General features: G+C 40.2%; 1 protein-coding gene across 9 annotated transcripts in view; it reads right to left on the reverse strand.

The window, feature by feature from the left end:
- Positions 1 to 23538, reverse strand: part of ARL15 (ADP ribosylation factor like GTPase 15) — a 420933-nt gene that overhangs the window by 332597 nt on the left and 64798 nt on the right. The window contains exon 1 of one of the 9 annotated variants that reach the window (XM_037740188.1): positions 14400 to 14423. The exons of the other annotated variants lie outside the window; for them this stretch is intronic. Within the exon in view, the coding sequence (XP_037596116.1) occupies positions 14400 to 14408 (9 nt within the window). The 5' untranslated portion in view covers positions 14409 to 14423. Of the gene's footprint in view, positions 1 to 14399; positions 14424 to 23538 lie in introns of those variants that run through there. 9 annotated transcript variants of the gene reach the window in all.

Here is a 23538-nt window from a genome sequence, read left to right on the forward strand (position 1 = left end):
GTGGTGAGATCTGCAGGGCCGACTCTAGTCCTGGCACTAAGATAAATAAGTCCTAAGAGTGAAATCAGGAAATCAGTAGACATGTGCCTTTTTTTTTTCCCTTTAATTCTGAATAAAATTCCAGAATTTAGGGCAGTGAAAAACACTTCCCCCAACCCCCGCCAAAAAAATCTGACATTTTCTTTCTGCCGAAAGTCTAATTTCTCTTTCCCCAAATTGCTTCACCATATGGAAGGAAAGAATCTCCACCTTTTATCTTCAATCTGTATCACAGTTTGGGCATATACGAGAATTTTGTGTTCACTTTTAATTTTCTTGCTTAGTTAAGAACAACTAACAACTTTCTTGTATGTCAGGACCCAAAATATGTACCTCAAGAGTTATGGTACATTTCACACAGTTAAGAAGATAAGAATTATGGAAATGAAATGATTTTATGATGACTTTGCTTTAATGGGGGTTTTACACAGGGGCTTTCCTGGGAAGATCTCCAGGCAAATTGTGTCCAAAGCCCAGAATGAAGGGAAAATTCACCTTGATGTAACATAGTTGAAGAGGGATTTGCTGATTTGTCATTTTAAATGAAACACAAACTCCAATTCCAGCCGAGTTATGACAGCATTCCTTTGTCCTCTTCCTTAAGGGATTTTTTTCTTTTTCCTTTGTTTTTTTCAAATCTTACAATTGAGAAACCACTCAAGAAGATGGGGTACACACAAACAGACACACACACACACACACACTTCATACATACATCTTACATGTACACACACACATCCATTTTCAAACAAGGACTAATAAGAATCCAGTCAGCTCTCAGATAATAGAGTCAAAACAATCTCACTCTTCTTAAGCATAAACTTCACATGAAGAACTAGATATAAACAAGCCGCATTCAATAAGGATAAATAAAATCTCTGTCAAGCTTACAACAGGACCAAAAAAAAAAAAAGAAGTCATTTTTAGGTTATTCGGCCAGAAACACACACATGCACATGCACACACACACACACCCTCATGCACATGCACACATGTACAGCATGTGCACACGCATACACAAAGTTTTTCATTTGGAACATTTTTGAACAATGAAAGGGCAACAGAAATTTAAGCATCTTGGGAAATACTCTTCCTGTGCCAAATAAGCATAAACAAAATAAATTCTAAAAGCAAATGTTAAATACTAGAGGATGGGGAGTAAAAATGAGCCAAGCTGGAGTTAAAAGATCGATCCTGAAAGAATAAGAAAGGAAGTTTCTTCTGAACCCCAATGAATCTCACATTTCTAAGAAGCACAGTTCAGTTACTTGAGCTGTCCTTTGAACAAAAATTTAAACTTAAAGAGACAGTATAATTAAGTCAGGCCCTTGGGATTTTATTCAAAAAAGTCATACTAATTATTTTCCCCTAAAACATCTAGGAAGAGTGTGGCAACAAAGTGGCACTGCGCTTCCCCCAAAACCTTCAAGGCTGGGATGCTACTTAGTCAACGATTTGGCTAGGACTCACCACATAAAAAAAGACCAAGAAAAAACAAAAACAAAACAAACAACAACAAAATACACACACACACTTGAGCAGCCTGTTTGGACATTGTAGTACTTGTTCCACAGAAGTCATCAGAGCGTTCTAGGAGCTTCTCATCTAGGTTAACACTGACACTGCTGGTCAGCAATAAGTCAAAGCTATGCTCGTCACACAAGCATGTAAAATCATCACCTTAAATGGTATGAAAGTATTTGTGCTGTTGGAAGGTAGGGAATGGGGTAAGGGGAGGGGCCGGGATAAGGATTCCCTCTTTCCCATTCCACTCCCGGCTTCTCTTGATCTTCCCAGGGTGGAGGAGCAGTTGGAAACTGTTTACCCACCCAGTTACTGTGGGAAGAAACTGGAGGGCCTAGTGAAAAATGGGAGAAATCTTCTCCACACCTTTGTCTCAAGCCTTGGCTTAAGAAATAATACTTTTTTTTTTTTTTTTTTTTTTTTTTTTCTGAGACTGAGTCTCAGTCTGTCGCCCAGGCTAGAGTGCAGTGGCACAACCTTGGCTCACTGCAACCTCCGCCTCCCAGTTTCAAGTAATTCTTCCGTCTCAGCCTCCCGAGTGCTGGGACTACAGGCATGTGCCACCACGCCCAGCTAATTTTTGGTTTTTTTCTTTTTTTTTTTTTTCAGTAGAGACAGGGTTTCACCACATTGGCCAGGTTGGTCTCAAACTCCTGACCTTGTGATCCACCTGCCTTGACAAGGAGACAAGTTATTTGAGAGTCAAACTGGGCCTTAAAATTATCACGCATCATGTTATCAAAAGGCAGTGACTGTGGAAGGTAAATGTCCTCCCTCCTCCTTTCATGAGTGCACCCATCCTCCCACCATAAAAAAAAAAAAAAAAAAAAAAAAACTACTTCTATTTTTTATTAAAATGTACATCATGTAAAAAAAAAAAAAAATCCAAAATGGCTTGGTTAAAAAAGACCATTTAGGAGATGTCTGTTAAGATTTGTTAGAATGTAGAGATTTAAAAAACTGAAATTCTTTATTAAAGAATATTTTCAATAATTTCATGGTAGCTTTCTTGTGGCGTTTTTGGGTTCACACACAATAGGTTATGGTTTAGGAGCTAAACTTTAATGCAATTCCAGAGTTTCTTTAAATAGTTCACTTTAGCGATAGAAAAGGGTCTATAGGTTGATTGACTATTGATAAACTATTTGGCCCCCATAAACTTCCATTAGATAGATTATTGGGGCTTTCACAGATAACCTTGGTAACAGCATAATCTAAATACGAAAATAACAATCAATTTTAAGGTTCTCCAATCAGAGCTTTAAGAAAATAGATCTAAATAGCATATGACAAAGAACTTACTATGCACCAATCAAATGGCATAAAAATATATGCAACACAGTCATTTTGAAAAATTTACAATCTAACGCCACAGTAGGTCTGAACAACAAACTTAACACAAGGCAGAATGGACCGAATATACTGAGAACAAACAGCAACTATGAGAGCACTGGGGATGGGAAAAGCTTACTTGACCTGAGCACTGGAGGCATGTCAGGAGGAGGTTGTAGAAATGCTGTGGCATTTGAGCAGCACCTTGAACGTTGGGTGCATTCTGAGTAAAAAGTACACATCAGTACAAGCAGGAGAATAAAAATTCAGGCCATGGTCCGTAAATAGACATGCCAGAGCTTACACTGTATTAGGATGATGTGCGCTGGTGGCCATACAACATAGGGACAAAATGAAAGTTAGGTTTTAGAAAGTTAAGACTCAGCAGAGCGGAGTTAGGAGGAGTGAAAGGCAATCATGAGGAAGCCAGGGGAACTGTCTAGGCCAGAGGACACGTGGGCTAAACTCCAACGGCGGCAGTGGGAACACACCGTGGTGACCTTGCACACAACTGAAAAGAGATGCCATCTGACTGGATGGCAATGTGAAGAAGAGGGATGAGACAAGGAGGACAAGGCCAATGACATCACAACTGAGACAAGGCACAGGAAGTGGAACTGACGGAGGGAAGAACGAGAAGGAATTTACTCTTGAAGAATCCAAGTTTGCAAAGGCAGCAGGACAGACACATGTAATGAGCAGAATGAGAGATTAATTAGTTAATTGACTAATTAGTTCATTGAGTGATTGATTTCACATCCACTCTCCAAAAGTATTTCAAATGGCCCAACTATGTGAATCCAGAAAATTATATGGAAAAATATAAATAACTATAAATCAGCATCTGGGCTCAACATTCAGAGATTGGATTGTGAAACTCAAGAGGGATCTAGGGACTGAAACTGAAAACTTGGACATCATCAGTATAAAAATGATAGTTGTCACCGCCCCTTGAGAGAGGGAGTGGTGAGAAGGGAAGGGAGAGAATGTTCTATTTTTTTTTTACTTTATAACAAACTTTTATTGTTTGAATTTTTATCAATAGCACATACTACTTTTTTGGATATTTTTAAAGCCAATTTTTTTAAAATAAAGCAAAAAGACTGAAGCCATAAGAACAGGCAGTATCACAAACTGAATTCTCAAATATGTGCAGTTAATATACACAGGCACTCGGGTGGGCACTGAGAGACACGAAGGTGATTCCAACCCAAGTTCTGTGTAAGTCTAATGAGAAAATGCAGGCACTGGAGTCCCGTGGGATTCAAACTCCTCTCCCACTAATAGTTACATAGGTGAATTCTTAAATTCCCTCGAATTTGGGGGGCATGGTGGCTCACACCTATAATCCCCACACTTGGGAGGCTAAGATGGGCGGATCCCGAGGTTAGGAGATGGAGACCAACCTGGCCAACATGGTGAAACCCTGTCTCTACTAAAATACAAAAAGTTAGCTGGGCGCGGTGGTGCATACCTGTAATCCCAGCTACTCAGGAGGCTGAGGCAGGAGAATCACTTGAACCTGGAAGGCGGAGGTTACAGTGAGCTGAGATCACGCCACTGCACTCCAGCCTGGTGACAAAGCAAGACACTGTTAAAATAAATAAATAAATAAATAAATAAATAAATAAATAAATAAATAAAAATAAAATCCCTCGTTTAAATGTTCTTCTCTAAAAATGAGGCAAAAAAATACCTCATAGGGTTGTTGTAAAGATGAGAGAAGTTAACGGAGCTAAAACCCCTAACAGGCAGCATTTGGCACAAGTAGGTACTCAATTAAGATTCCTTGATTTTCCATCATTCTGCTGAGATGGAGAAACTAAAAATTTCAGTCAGGTAGGAAAAGAGACTGAAAAGAAGTGGTCAAAGACACCACGGCTGAAAAAAAGCCGGCACCAAGTCATGGGGACCAGCGGAGAGAAGCAAAGCGCCTTTATCCATCCACTCAACATAAATGTACTGAGCATTTATACATTTATAAATGTATAAAACCTGCTGAGTGGGTAACTGTGTCGAAGGTAGTAGATTTGGTGAGAAGTAGATTATCTGACAACTAGGAAAGAGATAAAGAAGTCCTTGCTGACTTGTGAGAAGTTCCAGCAGAACAGCAGGAAAACATACTACTTGGCCAGAGGGCTAAGGAATGACTGGCTGGTGAAGAGTAGCAGTAGGAAGAAGTGACGGTTCTTTGGGAACTTTGTAACTAAGGGAATGAGACGCTCTTGTGAAGCAAAGGTTTCAAGAAAGTTAAGTAGCTCATAGAATAAAAGGAGGAGAGTCAGCGGAAAGGGACAGAGTGATGACAGGGAGGAGGTGGCGGAGTTCATTCACAGTGGAAGGCCGTGAAGCTGATGATTGGGTGCCCAGAGTGAAGACTCTGACCTTGGAAAGGAGTAAGGATACATCACCACATCAGGAAGAAAGTGTGAGTAGGCTGGAAAGATGGACAAAGGTTCAGGTGTAAAGGAGAGCTGAAGAAATTCAACTGGATTGCCATCTACCTTCTCATTGAAAAAGGAAGTAAGATTACCAGCAAAATAAGGAGACCTGATGGAAATGGGACCCCAGAACGAAGAAGAATCGGAAACTGAAAGGACTTTCTCAGGAAAGTGAGGTTCCAGCACAGGCAGGTGGCACACACATCAATACTAAGCACGTAGCCCAATGTGATTTCCTCCAGTGATTTTCAGTAGCTTGGCAAGTAGACATTGGGGGAGCAGGAAGGTAGTCAGAATAGTGGGTAAAGCAGAATTTTAAAAGGCAAAGGATTCTAAGGATGCCTGTGAGCAAACAGCTGACACGGTGGACTGGGGAAGTCAAGGCCTGAAGGTTGAGCAAGAGAAGGGTGAGAAGGAGTGACAGAAGAAAAGTGACAGGTGGAAAATGGCAGTTCATTGGATTTAAAGTGAACAAGCAGGTTTAGAGGAAGTGAAGGAATAAGTAAGTGAAAGAACAGAAGGCTGTGGCTGGAAGACAGCTCCAAGTTTGAATCCTTAGAAATGAGGCAATTCCAGGCCACGCAAAGAGTTGAGGGCTGACTGATTAAAGGGGATGCAGAAATTCCTGGAATCCAAAGGCCAGGCCTCAGCCATTCATGACACTGGAAGCTGTGGTTACCTATGATCGTATCAGGAGACCAAGCTAGGTGAAGAGGAAGAGCCTTGAAACAAATCCAAAGGAGGTGAAAACAGGGAAACAGAAAAAGTATAAATTATTTTTGAATAGATTATTTTCTGAATAGATTATTTTCAAAGACTATTAGAGATAATGTTTCATTAGAAATAATGCCTTGCTTTTAGTCTGTTTAGGTCTTATTAAAAAAAAAAAAAATGAGTAAAATCTTTAAAATCCATAGCAGAAAAAGCCATTCCACCATTTATATGCCTTCAACTGAAGCATATAAAAAACAAGGATCTGACTCTTTGCTCTTCAACTCAACATATTTGATATGGTTTGGCTGTGTCTCCAACCAAATCTCATCTTGAATAACTGTAGTTCCCATAATTCTCATGTGTTGTGGGAGGGACCCAGTGGAAGATAACTGAATCATGGGGCAGTTCCCCCATTCTGTTCTCCTGGTAGTGAATAAGTCATGAGATCTGATGGTTTTATAAGGGTTTTCCCCTTTCACTTGGCTCTCATTCTCTCTTGCCCTGCCGCCATGTAAGACATCCCTTCCTCTTCCGCCATGATTGTGAGGCCTACCTAGCCATGTGGAACTGTGAGTCAATTAAACCCCTTTCCTTTATAAATCACCCAGGCTTGGGTATGTCTTTATTAGCAGCATGAGAACAGACTAATACACTATTTCACACAGCATGGCAAAGTAACTGGTAACAACTGAGGGAAAGAACACTGCTCCTATAAGCACTGAGGTCAACTTGTCTGAGCTCCTCTTCTACCTCCCTACATTGGGGAAGAAGGAGCCTGTGGCAGGATCCCTCCACAGCTTGCTCAAGCGCAGGTGAGACACAGCATAGCCTCCTGCAGCAAGCAAGGTGACGTGACTACCACAAGAACTAATCTCATCACCTTTACACAGCTCTTTCATATCCATTCTCTCTCTTAATCCTCACAGGTTCTCTGGGAGGCAGGTACTACTAAGAGCAGCTTTTTTATCAATGACAAAATAGAGACTTGTGAGGTCAGAAGACTTGCTCAAAGTCACTGAGTCTGGCAGTAGCCAAGGTCCTCCCACTCCCGAATTTAGCCCTTTCCACTAAATCCCACCAACGGAATCACTGCAAGGACGAGATGTACAGGAGACAGCGCAGGTCAGAGAGGCCTGAATACTCCTGGGTTATTCTTAAAGTCACACGGGGCAGCTAAAACATAAGGCAAGGTAAGCAGCATCAACGGGTATTCCTTAGGGATACTTCAGTTGTCACTTAAGACAACTTTTCCACATTCAAGCACATTGAACAATTGTCAGTCTGCTCACAATTTGTGAGAAGACAAGAAAACCAAGTTGACAAAAATCTAAAGTGACAGAATCATCATTTCAGTGCTGTTTTGTAGGTACAAAACAGTAAGTGGCCTCTGGGTGTACAGAAGGAGGTAACATTTTCTGCAGAGTAACACCTTTTCTGAGAGGAGACTGAATTGGAAAAAGCAGGAGATAAGAGGATGGATTGGAAAAAACAAACCACCACATCTTCTCAAACCAAGAGAAAGACACGGTAGAAGTAGAGAAAGAAACTTGGGACCCCTATGTCTGTAATGCCAGAGGACCCTGGACACCTTACATGAAAATTATCAGAAATGCAAATTATCAGAGAAGTAATTTCTAAGGTCACCTGGTGCTGGGCACAGTGGCTCACACCTGTAATCCAAGCACTTTGGGAGGCAGAGATGGGCAGATCAAGAGGTCAAGAGATCAACACCATCCTGGCCAACATGATGAAACCCATCTCTATCAAAAATACAAAAATTAGCCAGGCATGCTGGTGTGCACCTGTAGTTCCAATTACTCAGGAGGCTGAGGCAGGAGAATCACTTGAACCCAGGAGGCAGAGGTTACAGTGAGCCGAGATTGCACCACTGTACTCCAGCCTGGTGACAGAGTGAGACTCTGTCAAAAAGAAAAAAGAAAAAGAAAATATATTCCAATTCCAGTCTCTGCCTCACACATCTCAGATCCCTAAAAAAGAGGCAAAGGGGGAAAAAAATTACCTATAGAAAGCCTGATGTCCACTAAGCCTGGCAATACATTCTATGACAAGCCACATTTTATCACAAAGTACTACAATCTGAAAAGTTCCCTGAGATACACATTGCTAATCTAAAGAAGTGTTGAACCAAATTGTAACTAAATCACCAAATTCTACATAAAGCAGGGGGCAAAGTAGGTTCAATATTCAAGACTACCTCAAACAGGTAAATTTACTAAGATAGCTGGGCATAGCCCATCTTTTAAAGAGTCCTTATTACCATGAGGACTGACTCCCAAGACAACAAAAGAGAAAGGCGATGAATAATTATGATATAAAGTCATTCTCACCTCCCTCATCGCTGTTTCTTGGAGTTTTTATCAGGTTTTACAATAAAAAATTTATAGCCATCTGAAATAGGTCTAACCTCTTCCACAAGTAGTTCGCTTATTAGTTCATCCTTTTCCCCCAGCCCATGTAAATACCAGTGTAACCTTCACTTTCGTGGTAAGAAAAACACTCCCTTTAATGAACTTCAGGAATCACGAAGAAAACTGCACTAGAATCATGGATCCCATTTTAAGGATTCTAAGAATTCTTCACTTAAGAGACCTGTTTTCCTTTTTCCCCAATCTCCTTTAAACAAAATGTGTGTGAGATATCATATTACTTTAAAAGCACCAAACACACCATCCCTGAAAATAGCATGTTTCCTGTTGGGGGAAGCATGTTAGGGTGTATGTGAGAGACTTCTGGGTTTATTTTGATCATGTTTCTGGGGGGCTTCTGTGACACTTTAGGAACACAAGAGCCCCTCTTTCCACTTTGGTTGTCACTAGTCACACAGCTTTTCTTACTACTTACTGCTTGTCTGAGTCGTCTCAATCCATTAAACATTCTCTGAGCTATGGGCAAGACTTCAGCAATGGTGACATACCCTTTACACTAGACCATCTAACTACAGCCTTCCTGGAAAACAATCCTTGGGCAGTAGCAAAAGCCTGTTGGGTCAGCTAACAACATCAAGTCATATTAGAATCTCAAGGTTTGTCTTTCTTTTTAACTTGTGTTTTCTTCTCCAGCAGTTGCAACATGCACCTTGAGGTGGCAATAGTCAAAGTATTGACTGAATGTGCCTGCCCCCTGGTGGCTGGCAGGGTGAAGGACACACTGGAGCACTCCGGGTACTTGCATCAGAATCAGAGAGGAGAGACATGGAAGCAAGCACACAAGTCAGAATTTGCTCTACTGGAGTATTATGAAGATCTGGTATAAAATGAAATAAAATATAGTTTAAGATAGAAAAACATTAACAAGAGACAGTTTTAGAGACAAGTCACCAAGATCTTAGCTTGAGATACACTAACCTAGGCCCCTTTTGCAGAGTTAAGAGCAACTATTGTGCTAAGAATCTATGTGCACCTATTGTTGTTCTAGCTTCTTCCATTTCAGTTATAATCTTAAGAGTGCAGCCCCAGCACTGGTACCTTTAAAAAGCTACCAGGGGATTCTTATGTGTAGCCAGTACAGATAAGTGGTTCTGAATCTTGGGCAATGTTTCTAAGGCAGTGTCCAGGGTCCACCTGGATCAGAATCAGACCCCATCCTAAACTTACTGAATCAAAATCTCTGGAGGTGGGTCCTATATTCTGCATTTCCAAAGCTTCACAGACAATTTTTTTTTTTTTTTTTGAGGCAGAGTTTTACTCTGTGCCCCAGGCTGGAGTGCAGTCGCATGATCTCAGCTCACTGTAACCTCCACCTCCTGGGTTCAAGTGATTCTCCTGCCTCAGCCTCCCAAGTAGCTGTGATTACAAGCATGCACCACCATGCCCAGCTAATTTTTGTGTTTTTAGTAGAGACGGGGTTTTACCATATTGGCCAGGTTGGTCTCAAACTCCTGACTTCAAGTGATCTGCCTACCTCAGCCTCCCAAAGTGCTGGGATTACAGGCATAAGCCACCCGCCTGGCCCACAGACAATTCTTAACAATGCTATGCTGAAGAAAATACTATAAATAGAAAGGGTTTTGGGTAAGTAACTCCTGGTCATGAAAGTATAGAAAGGTGCCTTAAGACAGTTTGACCTGGAAACTATGAGACAAGCTTCTCCAGAGTGGGCCCCATCAACAAAGGTCTAATAGGAGCAGGCTTCAGAACAGGCCAGATAGACTCATCTTACAATGAAACTGGCAGGAAAGGCCCCATTAAGCCTGCGTGGCTGTTTGGAATGGATTTCCTTTTTCTTAGTGGGAAGCCCTCTCCAATTCACCTTCTTTTTACCTCTCATACATTATACCTGTACCCCTACACCTCATCCCAGCCCACATGGAACAGACAGCTTGAGACAAAGTACTTTTTGGACAAAGAGGCACTTAGCAGTCTCTTTTTCATTGCCTTCTCCCTGGGAAGCAATTATTCGGAAAATAGATCACTCCTTGGCCATCTTGGGTTAACCAAAGTCAGTCTATTTCAGCACTGATCACCCTCTCACACATATGCATAAAGCAAAATAAGCATACGGTCACTGCTCCTTAGTAGAAGAGCCTTGGCAAAGAACTCCCTGAGGTAGGGTGGGGGTTAGGCTGAAAATATATAACTTCTAAGGCCAGAAAAATGGGTTGAATTGCTTAACAAAAGGCCAAAGAAGGGCTGCATGTGCTCATAAATCATTTACACTGACAAGGGTTCTAAGGCCTTGTCCTGGATTTGCCCCTTTGAAATATCCTAATGGTTTGCGGTCAAGACTCAGAAAAGCCAAAGCTTGGGTAAGTAATATTCAGTAAATACATGACACCAAGGGAATTTCACTTAGCAGAGCCGCATAAATATAAAGTTTGCAGCAAAAACCAAATACAAAAGAACCTTCCCAACTCCTGACAATCCTGTATGAATGACTGGATTAATTCAAAATCAAAATCTCACATTCCCATCTAAATCGACCAAAGAAATGTGTCAACATTGGCTAAGAGCATATCCGCTGTGCCCTAAGCTATGAATTCTCAAAGGTTTCACTCCCACAGCAACCCTGAAGAGGTCATTTGACTGATGAAGTGAGTTTGGCATTGGTTAGGCAACTTGCCCCAAATCATACAGTTCTTAGTGGTAAAGGGAGAAAACTGAAATACATGTGCTTCATGGTCATTGCTCCACACCACAGGGGTTCCCTCAGGGACATGGTCTCAACTGGCTATGGCCCATTCGGATCCCATCGGCAATCTTACCTCTCCATTCTCCTCTTTGAGGCCAAATTGTCCAGAGCTACTTTAAACCTGGATTCAAAAATTCAAACGCCTTCAGGCAGGTAAACAAACAAAGAAACAACCCCTAAGCCTGTGAGGCGGCAGTAAGAGTAAAGGAAACTGCGGAACAAGGTGACCTGTGGTGACTAGGAACATGGCTTCCTACAGACATTCAAACTCCACTGTTTAAAATCAACTCTGCATTGCCCAAAAACCATTTCTAGAGCAGTGCTCTGTTTATGTCTTATAGAAAATGAAAGGAAATATAAATCAAGAGGGCACAAAGAAGCAAGAAGACAATGCCCTAATGGCCTTCCCAACCACCAAAGACACATACCCAGATGTCTCAATACGGTCTCCTCAAATGCCATGGAACTACGTCAAAAATATATATATACTTTTCCAATGAACCAGCTCCCACTCTTGATTTTCCGATTTCTCTCAAGGAAATGATCACTTCCCCAGCCAGCTGGACTTTGAAAAGGTGTCATCTGGACCCTCCCCTCCCCTGTGAGGTATAACCAAGTCTTCCCTGAAATCCTGTCATCTCCTCTGTGTGCCCTCATCCAGGCCCTCACTCCCTGGGGTGTCTTTCTTGTCCTGTGTATCCAGCATTTTCCCTTAGATCCCAGTATAATAAATTACTCAGTGTGTGCAGTCCTTCATAGTTACCATGTGCTTTTGCCATATTTCCTGTTTTAGTTTTACTTCTGAGTCACATAACAGTTTAGTAGGTAGGAAAAAAAATTCTATTACCATTTTACAGGAGATGAAAGAAATACTGAGAGGAATTAAGTGATTTGGCCATTGCCACTAGAGAAGCTTACTAACAGCATTTTTACCTAGATCAGTATTCCATTTCTCTCTCTCTCTCTCTGTTCCTCTTTCTCTCTCTCCCTTTTTCCCCCTGCTCTTTCTCATCTCCGGAACTGTATAAGCCAGCTGCTTGGGGAATGTTTCCATGGGACACCCCACGAACACATTAAACTTAGCATGTCCAAAACCAAATGCATCCTTGGCTCCTCTCAACTTGCTGCTCTTTGTTCAGTGAACAAAGGTCACCCACCTAGAAACCTGGAAGTCCTGACTCATCCTCCTTCACTGACCCACCCAGTCACCAATTTTCAATAGTCTACAAAACTATTGAACTGTTTCTTGAAACCAACAGTTTCTCTCAATCCCCACTGCCCACTCTGCCACCCTCAGCCGGCCTGTAACGTCCATTTCTCTGTCTCTCTCATAACACTCTATCTGCACAGCCCCAGTCAATCCATTCCTCACACTTCACCTTGAATAATCTTTCATTCTGCTTCCTACATTTTGATGTCTCCCCAAAACCCTCAAACTAAAAGCCAAACTCCTTAAGGCTGACAGAACTCATCAGCTTCTCTGGGTGGTACCTCAGTATCTTAGCTCTGGCTACCATAACAAAACACCAAAACCTGGGTGGCTTAAACAACAGATATGTATTTTCGCACAGTTCTGCAGGTCGGAAAGTCCAAGATCACGGTTTGAGAGGCTTCCGTTTCTGATGAGGGCTCTGTTTCTGGCTGGCAAACAATCACTTTGTCCTCACATGGCCCTTCCTTGGTGCATGAGTGTCAAGAGTGAGGGAGCTTTCTGGTGTTTTTAAAATGAGGACACTAGCACTATCAGATCAGGGCCCCACCTTTGTGACCTCATTTAACCCTAATTACCTCCCTACAGGCCCTGTCTCCAAATGCAGTCACACTGGGGCATAGGGCCTCAACACAGGAACTTGGGGAGGCAGAATTCAGTCCATACTCCCTCTCCAATCTCAAGTGAAGATCTGATCGCTTAGTAGTCTACACTGCAGCCATACTGACTGCTCACTGTGCTGTCTCTACCTCCAGACCTTTGTGGAGCCCTCTCCTTTTCCTTAAGCTCCCGATACCTTTTGTTTAACTAACCCCTCATTCTTTAAGTCTCAGCCTCCATAGTCTTAGTTCCTCCAAAACGTTTTGTAATCTGACCTTCAAGTCCTTTCCCCTCTGGGATTGGGGCCTCAGCAAATGTTCCCAAGACCCTGATCACATTTGCCTGTATCCTTTACTAGATTCTCAGCTCTTTGAAAGCAGGTACTGAGGCTGTCTTATTCACAGTTGTGTCCCTAACATACCCCAAGAGTACTGTTAATACATAGTACTCTTTGAATAAATATTGTCAAATGCCATTCTCAAAAAGGTAGGTAGAAAAACAAGAAGGGAAAGAGAGAACAGAGTAAGCAATGGCTCCTTACCATCTATGGAAAAAAGTTTCCAGTCACTGGTCTGACATCAGAAGCTCCCTTCTACTTGGCCTCAAGACCCTAAGGTTAATAATTGAAAGGCTGCACAGAAGAAAAGCAGGGCCTTATGCTGCCTTTTGTGGTAAAATAGAACCAACAGATAGAAATACGGGAGAAACAGGGCAGACTGCGAAAGGCAGGGGTGCTTAATTAAAGACGCATGTCTCACACCTGTAATCCCAGCACTTTGGGAGGCCAAGGCAGGCGCATCATGAGGTCAAGAGATCAAGACCATCTGGCCAACATGGTGAAAGCCCATCTCTACTAAAAATACAAAAATTAGCTGGGCATGGTGGTATGCACCTGTAGTCCCAGCTACTCAGGAGGCTGAGGCAGGAGAATCACTTGAACCCGGGAAGTGGAGGCTGCAGTAAGCCAAGATCGTGCCACCGCACTCTAGCCTGGCAACAGAGCGAGACTTCATCTAAAAACAAACAAAAAAAAAAGATGCATGCCCACCTACCACCAGGAAAACCACAAAAAAGTTTCTCAGAACTTGCATTCAGGGACCTCTCGGTCTGCTCTATCTTCAAGACATGTTATTTTCTCCTCTGATTTCCTCTATTCCCACAAGAGCCAGCAACTGCAGTGTAGCCTCAGCCCCTTTTTGGCTGACACTCCTGTTCACCCCCTGCCCTCATACACCATCCTTGTTTCCAGTGGCTTCATAACACCCAGACCTATGCTTCCTCTAGTCCAGTCGTTTTCAATGTGTGCTCCATGGACTCTGGAAGGTCCCTAAGACCCTTTCAGAGGATCTGCAGGATCAAAACAAATGTCATCATACTAAGACATTATTTACCTCTTGCATTGTGTTTGCGTTAACACTGCTGGAGAGTGAATGAGTGAGACTGCTGGCCCCTTAGCACAAATCATGCTGGTGGCACCGCATTCTACCAGCAGCCATTGTGTTTTTCACTGCCATGCACTGGTTAAAAAAAAAAAAAAAAAAGGTCAGTTTCACGTAAAAACGGCCTTGATGAGCACTAAGCTATCAATTTTGTTAAACACTGGCACTTTACTATTCTGTGTGAAGAAACGGAAAACACATATAAAGCATTCCTGCTCTGTGTGAAAGTCTAAGGGTTGCCACAAGGAAAAGTACTTGTGAACTGAACTAATTTCTCTTTTCTCAGAACGTCATTTTTACTTGAAAAATGACTTACAGACAAACTGTAATTATTCAAACTTGGGTATTTCATAGATATTTTCTCAAAAATAAATGGAGTGGGCCTGTCAATTCAAGGAAAACAACTGTTAGCATTCGCTGCCAGTGACAAGATTCAAGCTTTCAAATGAAAATTAAATTCTTAGAAAACTTGTATCTGCCACCATGAACATAACATATTTTACAAGACTGATATTGTGTCAACATTTGGATGATTTACATAACTAGATGAACCAATATTTTCCAAGACCAATGCATAATATTACAAAATCATGCCTGAGCAAAAGAGTCAAGATCCAAGAGAGATTACTGGATTTTAACATAACTAACTAGAATAAGTTCACTGAGAGAGTTTCAGGTTCCACACTGCAAGTAGCCCCTAAGAAACTACCACTTGATTGCTTAGATGTGGTATCACAGAATACTACTCATAATTATCAGAAAAGGCTATTAAAATATTCTTTCCCAACTTCATAGCTGCATGTGGTTGAATTTTCTTCACATACTTTAACCAAAACACACAACAGAGTCAATGCAGAAGCAAATATGAGACTCTAGCTGCCCTCTATTAAGCAGACATTAAAAAGATCTACAAAGATGTAAAACAATGCAATTTCCTAATTTTTTTTTTGTTTTGGAAAATATAATTATTTTCCATTTAAATGTTATATTAACATGTAATGGGTTTATTTTTATTTTTCTTTATTTATTTATTGAGACAGTCTCGCTCTGTTGCCCAGGCTGGAGTACAGTGGTGAGATCTCGGCTCACTGCAACCTCCATGGTTCAAGCGGTTGTCCTGCCTCAGCTTCCTGAGTAGCTGGGATTATAGGTGGGCGCCAGTAAGCCGGGCTAATTTTTTTATTTTTGTAGAGATGTGGTTTCACCACATTGGCCAGGCTGGTCTTGAACTCCTGGCATCAGATGATTCGCCCGTCTTGGCCTCCCAAAGTGCTGGGATTACGGTGTAAGCCACCACGCCTGGCCTGTTATTATTGTTATTTTTAAATGCATTAGTAAAAAAATATTTTCAAAGGGGTCTATTTTAATTGCTAGAACATTAAATATCAATAACCACATTAATAAAAGCTATTTGGGAGCCTTAATGATTATTAATGGTGTAAAGGGGTCCTGAGACCAAAAAGTTTGACTTCGCCGGATATTTGAAAACTACAGATCCCATCTTACCCATGAAGCTTCCCCAGACATCCCCAACCACCATGCTCTCCTCTGCATCCTATTATAGCATTCACTGGTAAGGCCACTATTTTAATAGTCATATGGTTGCTTTATGTTAATAAATTATGTTTTTATACGATAGTCTCCTGGTATCCATGTTTAAGAATTTTAGGGACTTTGCTTCCAAAGCTGTTAACCCAACTAGCTCTATGAAAGTGAAACAAAATTATGGACTTAAATTTCTGTCTGTGCCAAAAAAAAAGCAAAATGCACCCTCTAGTGGACTTGTAAGCTCATAGAACACAAAAGAAATTTATTGGGTTGTCAGAAGAATTATGACCTCGTCCCAGAAAATTCAGATAATAAGACAATATATGAGCATAGGGAAATTAATTTTAATTTTTTGATAATGTTTTTAAAAGAGCTAAGAAAATGTGAAACCAAATCTAGTTTGAACGTAGTTAATAACTAAATGTAAAAGTAAACCTGAGATCACACACAAAAACTTCTTTCTTAAATTTATATGAGTTGATTATATATCAGCTACCCAAAATAATCTGTTCAAATTATGTCTTATTAACTAATTATAACTTTAAATATGTAGAAGCATTAACACTGATAAAGCTGGGATTATTATCCATTTCCAAATATTAAAACTACACTCAACTTATAACCTGGACATTCCAATGACCTTCACAAAATTTGAAAAAGGACCTTTGAAGGACGAGAACCAATACTTGGGGTATACCTTTGTTTAACTCTGTATGTTAATGTTAAAAAAATTTAATTCTGTGCATCTTTCTCTAGGATGGCATAAGAAAAATGGTGTGAAAATACACTCAACCTTATCAGATAAAATAATGTAATGACATGAAAAGACATCTGAAATATATGGTTAAACTAAAAAATGTGGTCAGAGAATAATAGGTGGCATGATATAACTGGTTTTTAAAAATGTACACACATGTACCCATGTTTATGAGCACATATAAATGTTAATTCTATAAACTTTTTTTTTTTTTTTTTGAGACAGGGTGTCATTCTGTCACCCATGCTGGAGTGCAGTGGCTCGTTTGTGGCTCACTGCAGCTTTGACATCCTGGGCTCAGCTCCTTGAGTAGCTGGGAATATAGGCATGTGCCACCATGCCCAGCTAATTTTTATAATTTTTATAGAGACAGGGCTTCAAAGTGTTGCCCAGGCTGGTCTCGAACTCCTGGGCTCAAGTGATCTGCCTGCCTTGGCTTCCCAAACTGCGGGGATAACAGGTGTGAGCCACCATCTTGGGCTATAGTAAAGTATTAACATTTGTTATTTCTGGCAAGGAATATATATTAGTAGCAAATATAATGGAAGGGCATTTGACTATATTTCTATGCTATTAAAATGCTGTGAGCATTTTAAATTCAAAATAAACATGGAATTTTTGAAGAAATTACAGTTATAATTAATTCAAAGCACTGTATGAAATGGGAATTATTTCATCAACTAGGACATTAAAAGGTTTGAGTAACAATAAGAAATGTGATGTAGCTATTTGGTTTTCAAATCATGATTTGGAAAAGATTTTTTAAATGCTTTTATCACCAGAACACAATGTCTGATTCCTCGGATAATAACACAAGCTGGGCTGGTATATGAAATCCTCTCTGCCACTTTTAAACTCTGGCAGAGACAGCTACTCTTTCCAACTGATATTATCTGACCAGATAACTGTGTTCCTTTTTAAACTCTCAAATTCTATAATTTCTGAAGTACTGAGATACTGTCATAGTTATGGAAGCATTTTCTAGCTTTGAGTTTTTATGGCTCTAGCTTCAGCCACACAGCCTGCTGGGTACCTGTATTTTAAGTGAATAACTGGCTTTATTAATCTCAACTGGAAGTGGCTGAGTTGAACTAAAACTAACCACACAAGCGCACACACAAAATAAAATCAGTGGTATTACCAAACTACAACCACTAAGGAGCACACTCATCTAATTTTAATTTGAGCATCAGGTGCAAAAAGACAGAAATGATATGTTTGCTTCATCTGTCATTCTAATCTGAGCACACAATATCTGCAAGTCAACAACTTAGGCAGATGGAGTAGACTGGCCAAAAATAAATTTCTATTGTCAGCACTTCTATGAAACTCTACTGGTCCTTTCTCATGTGCCAGTGTTTCACTCTCTAATCATATATTGCCCTGTGCATATATTCATTTAAACAAAACCCTTCTTTTCTTCAAGTAATTAAAACTCTTAAATCTTTTATCTATTTTTTAAGCCTACTTCAATTAATATTTGTATTTAGACATTTGTCTGAAGTGAAAAGTGTCCCACCAGAGCATTTTGAACCTTGGGATCCTCCTTGTGAATAGAATTTAGCTGGACACATAGCCACTCAACTAGAGAATGCGGTTTCTAGATTCCCTTGCAGCCAGGTATGGCCCTATGGCATCACTGGGACATGAGTGAAAATGATGTGTAAATGGGAATTGTTTGCTCTCCTATTCTACTCTTTTTACTTCCAATATGGTTTGGCTGTGTCCTCACCCAAATCTCATCTTAAATTGTAGCTCTCATAATCCCCACGTGTCATGGAAGAGACCTGGTGGGAGGTAACTGAATCATGGGAGTGGGTTTTTCCCCTGCTGTTCTCCTGATAATGAGTAAGTCTCACAAGATCTGATGGTTTTATAAAGGGCAGTTCCCCTGCAAACCTTCCGTGCTGCCATGTAAGGCATGCCTTTGCTACTCCACATTCTGCCATGATTATGTTTCCTGAGGCCTCACCAGCCATGTGGAACTATGAGTCCATTAAACCTCTTTTTCTTTTTTTTTTTTTTTTTTTTTTTTTAAGACAGAGTCTTGCTCTGTTGTCAGGAGCCAGGCTGGAGTGCAGTGGAGCAATCTCAGCTCACTGCAATCTCCGCCTCCTGGGTTCAAGCAATTCTCCTGCCTCAGCTTCCTGAGTAGCTGGGACTACAGGCGCACGCCACCATGCCCAGCTAATGTTTGTATTTTTTAGTAGAGACGGGGTTTCACCATGTTGGCCAGGATGGTCTCGATCTCTTGACCTTGTGATCCGCCCTCCTCGGCCTCCCAAAGTGCTGGGATTACAGGTGTGAGCCACCGGGACCGGCCTCAACCTCTTTTTCTTTATAAATTACCCAGTCTCTGGTACGTCTTTATTAGCAGCATGAGAACGGACAAATAAAACTCCCCTATCGGTAGAGAAGTACCCTGAAATATTAGAACATTATACAATTATCTTAATAGAAACGGTGTGCTGACAACACATGATTAGACAGGTAGATCAATATACACACCAAAAAGGGGGAATATATCTAAGAATATACAGGGAATAATTACAAAGCAGGAGCATTTTATGTAAATTAGTATTTTCTATTTAAAAGGAAAGAAGACTATTAATAAAGTCTCTTTGTATACACAAAACTTTAAATAATACGAAGGTTAAAAAAAAAAAAACTTATCAAGAATACTACCATCTGAAACCTGGCACAGCGAATGTAAACTGTGTTTTTAAGACTGTTGCCACCTGAGGGCACCACTTCAGCTGACTAAAAGAAATGAGGGTGATCCTTTGTAGAATTTGTCTTGAATTTGCCAAACCTTGGAAAATAATTTTTTAGCCAAAAAGGATCACTGTTTTATCTATGGTTAATGTAGCATCTCAAAAAGCAGGAAACAGATAGATGACTCATCAAATGGGGCTGGGCAACCAACTAACCACATGGCGGGGAATAACAAAGTTGCATCCCTACTTCACTGCCTACTCTAAAATAAATTCCACTGAGATTTGAATTTTAACTATAAAAAACAAGCCCACAAGAGTACCAGAGGATGTTTAATAATAATTTTTAAATCTTTATATTTTTAGGGGTGGGGAAGAGCACTCAAAGGATGAAAGGAAAGCATCTGACCATTCTTTCCATATCACTAATTCCCAGCATCCTTCCTGGCATTATGGAAACCCCGTCCCTGAATTTCACAAAGTTAAAAAACAAAATGGAAATGGAAAAAGAGGGAGCAACCCGGTCACTTAATTTTTCACGCCACAGTCACTCTGTTTTTCATAAGCCCAGATTCAGGGGTTGATCCTTTGTGCCTTGGAAGCGCTGCACGAGACCCCAGAACTGCCAGCTCCAGCTTCTGAGCCTGAACTACTCTTTATCCTAAACCTGGGCCTAACACACACAACAATCACAAAAAAACAATAACAGTAACAAAGAACCCAGCGACTGTTAAAACCCTGAGGAAGCCAACAGTGACTGACCCCTTCCTGACTTCTAAAATCAGCTCCAAGTCAAGCCTGTGAACTTGAGTCTCACAGGATGCCCCATTCTTCCCATATCACTACGCCAGAGAATATTTTTTAGGAACATAGAGCACTAGAATGAATGGTTATCTCTAAAGCCATCTTAAGTTTATATTCTTCAACAGCTCTGACTCAATAATCTGACCTTGACATTAAGCCAACTTCACAGACCAACTGTCACTTCAAAGAACAAGAAAAACCCTGAGTAAAGGTCATATGAAAAGTGTTTTCCAAATCATTCGCAAAGGAAACAGATGAGGTTGTTGTAATAAAACATGTAATCAACACATTTCATGAGCTAAAAAGGCATCCTCAAAAACAAAAACACTTGAGCCAGGGTAGGCTGACTCTGTCAAAGGTTTGGGGCCTGATGTTGATGACTGGCAAAGACAGAGATAAAATGAACTCATTCTAACATTCAAGTTAGAGTTTTCTAATCTAATCCAGAACAATCATCTTGAGGTAAAATACCAAGGTGCCACTTTTATAGTCATTGATGGGGAACTAAGCCATCAGTGACTCTTCTAAGTAATGCAGCAGTTAGTGAGCGACAGAATCAAGGCTCAGATGAAGTCCTCTGGCTCTATGATCAAAGGTGTTTGACTCCATCCTCTAGCATCCTCCATAGTGGAAACGACATTTAGGTCAATTTATAACATCTGAAAAAGACAGACTAGCTGTACGACTATTAATGGATAAGAAATTGACTTCTCTTGGGGCAGTGGCAAGGGAAAAGGCTTTTATGAATGCCATTTTTTTTTTTCTAAAAAGCAACTAACCCTATTATCCAAGGCACTGGATTTTTAAAATGGCATCTGAAGAATATAGTTCAGGTATCTCTTCTGCAGTAAAATATTGGTAAACACTCTTCCATCCCCAAATGTTAGTGTAGCTAAGATAATACATTTAAGACTTATGTGAGTAAAGAATCACCTGAAATAAATGTTCAGTAAGTCTTTGGTATCTCTGGATTGGCATAAGGGAGTCTGTGTTAATGTAGAATAGGCTGCCAGGGATTCCCCAATATATATTCTCCTCTCCTTTGTAGTAAAAGAACTGGGTACATAGGCTTATATACCCAGTTATGGGGAAAATGCTGTGTTTTCCAGCCTCACTTGTAGATAAGTGTGACCATTTGTCTATGTTCTGAAATATGACAACAAAAAGGGGTTAAATTCTAGAATGTTTCCTCAAAGAATGGAGGCATATTCTTTGCTCTTCTTCCTTTCTGCTGTCTGAAATGTGGGTGAGATGGCTTCAGCTCAAATAACCATTTTGGACAATGATGTTTAAGCCACCACTGCAGTCAGTGAAGCAACAAGATAGGAGGCTGGGTCCTGGAAGGTTAGGGATCCCCACACTAGTCCTAGACTATTTACCTGCAAATTTGTTTCCCTGAGACAGAAATAACTTTCTAACCTGTTTGACCTGCTGTTCGCTGGAGAGTAGAGCTTAATTCTAACTTTTTTTTTTTCTTGCTTTGTAACATTCAAGTTATCCATTAGCTCAAAAGGTATCATTAAATCCTCAAAATTTTAATGTTTAAATTAAAAAATATTTTCCACAAGCACATGTCTGAGCACACACGTAGGTAGAGAGGGGACACTTGCAAACAAAAAGCATCAAACAGTCCCACTGTGAGGTACATCAGGTATCCTTGATCCACGTTTACACCAAAACCTGCTTATATCCTTTTTATAACACCTAAAAGTTTGTGTTGCCTAACATACTGTATTCCAAGTGTTCATTTATGAGTTTGCCAACACCATTCCCACTCCCTACCACCCAGACTAGGAAGTTTCTGGTTCACCATCAAATCCTTAATGTCTAGCATTGTGCCAGGCACTCAGAAAACTGGGTGAACATGTGAAAGACTGGCCTTTGCAATAAGGATCCTTCTCATGATTAAAAATCTTCACAAAGTACAGGCTGAGGATCCCTAATCCGAAATCCACAGTGCTCCAAAATCTGAAATGCTCAAAAATCCAAAATTTTACTTCTGATCCCACGCATGTAGGATAAAAAAATACTCAATCGGTACTAGACATGGTACTAAACGAGTTCTGAAATTACTCACATCCCATCAGTAATCTGATAATAAGTAAACAGTCATTTTAACAAAGTCTCCAAACTTCTGAATTATTAGTGATGCTTAATACTGTATAACAATACTTAATCGAAGTCCCAGTTCTTAACTATTCTACTAAAAATAAGCCTGCACATGTTTATACTGTTCTGTCCACAAAAAAAGAAAAAAATAAACCAGCAGAACAACCAGTACCAGAATTATATTTAGATTACCCTGGTAACCTAGATTACCTAAAAAATTCTAATAACCAAAAAATGCCTAATCTAGATTACCAGAGTAATCTAATCCATCCAATGATTGTAGCAGTAAAAATATCAGCCTGTATGTCATTATTATTCAGAATCACAAGGAAATAAGCCACTCTACAGAAGAATATTCTTTCTAAAATGTAATATACTCATCCTTTTTGTCTTTTATTTCTTCACCTATAGAATGCAGATAATGATAGTTACTTCAGACGTTCTTTTTTTTGAAGACCACATGATTTTTAATGTGCTTCTGAAATAATACTCTCAATGAAAGGTAAAATAATAGTATTTTATTATAAATTTTGCTGCCTTCTTAAGTAGGATACATTAAACGTAATTCGACTTTTTGTTATGGCTCATTAGAGTGGGTCATCTTAAAATAACTAATTATATAATTCTGTGTTAAATCCAATTCCTTATATAAGAGGCATGTGTAGACAAGATAGATGTGTAGCAAGAACCTAAGGTTTAAAAACCATAAGTACATCTTGAAATTGAGAAAAAGTCATTAGCAAGAACCTAAGGTTTAAAAACCATAAGTACATCTTGAAATTGAGGAAAAAGTCATATTAAATGTTCTCCTTTTTCAAGATTTCAGGATGTTCCAGAAAGAATGCCGTAACTGCTGGGGGCTCTGTCATCCACTGAGTCTGAGGACCAACTAGAGTAATAATTTTGAATCTGTATTTCTTTTATGACTAATCTTAATATCTAAGTCATAAAGGACTTAACAGAGCTATAAAGGAACAGCCTTGGTACAGCCTGAGACACATACAAAGATAGAAATCAAGCTGAATGAGCTAGCCAAACACCGTACATAGCCTGAGTAAATACCCCACCCTGGGTGTCCTCATCTGCACCAATTAGCAAGATGACCCAGCAATGCCTCCCGAGGGACCTATGTGCCCCTCCTCTTCTCCTGTGTGACTCT

The sequence above is a fragment of the Cebus imitator genome, unplaced genomic scaffold (assembly GCF_001604975.1).
Source record: "Cebus imitator isolate Cc_AM_T3 unplaced genomic scaffold, Cebus_imitator-1.0 Scaffold80, whole genome shotgun sequence".
Lineage (NCBI taxonomy): Eukaryota > Metazoa > Chordata > Mammalia > Primates > Cebidae > Cebus > Cebus imitator.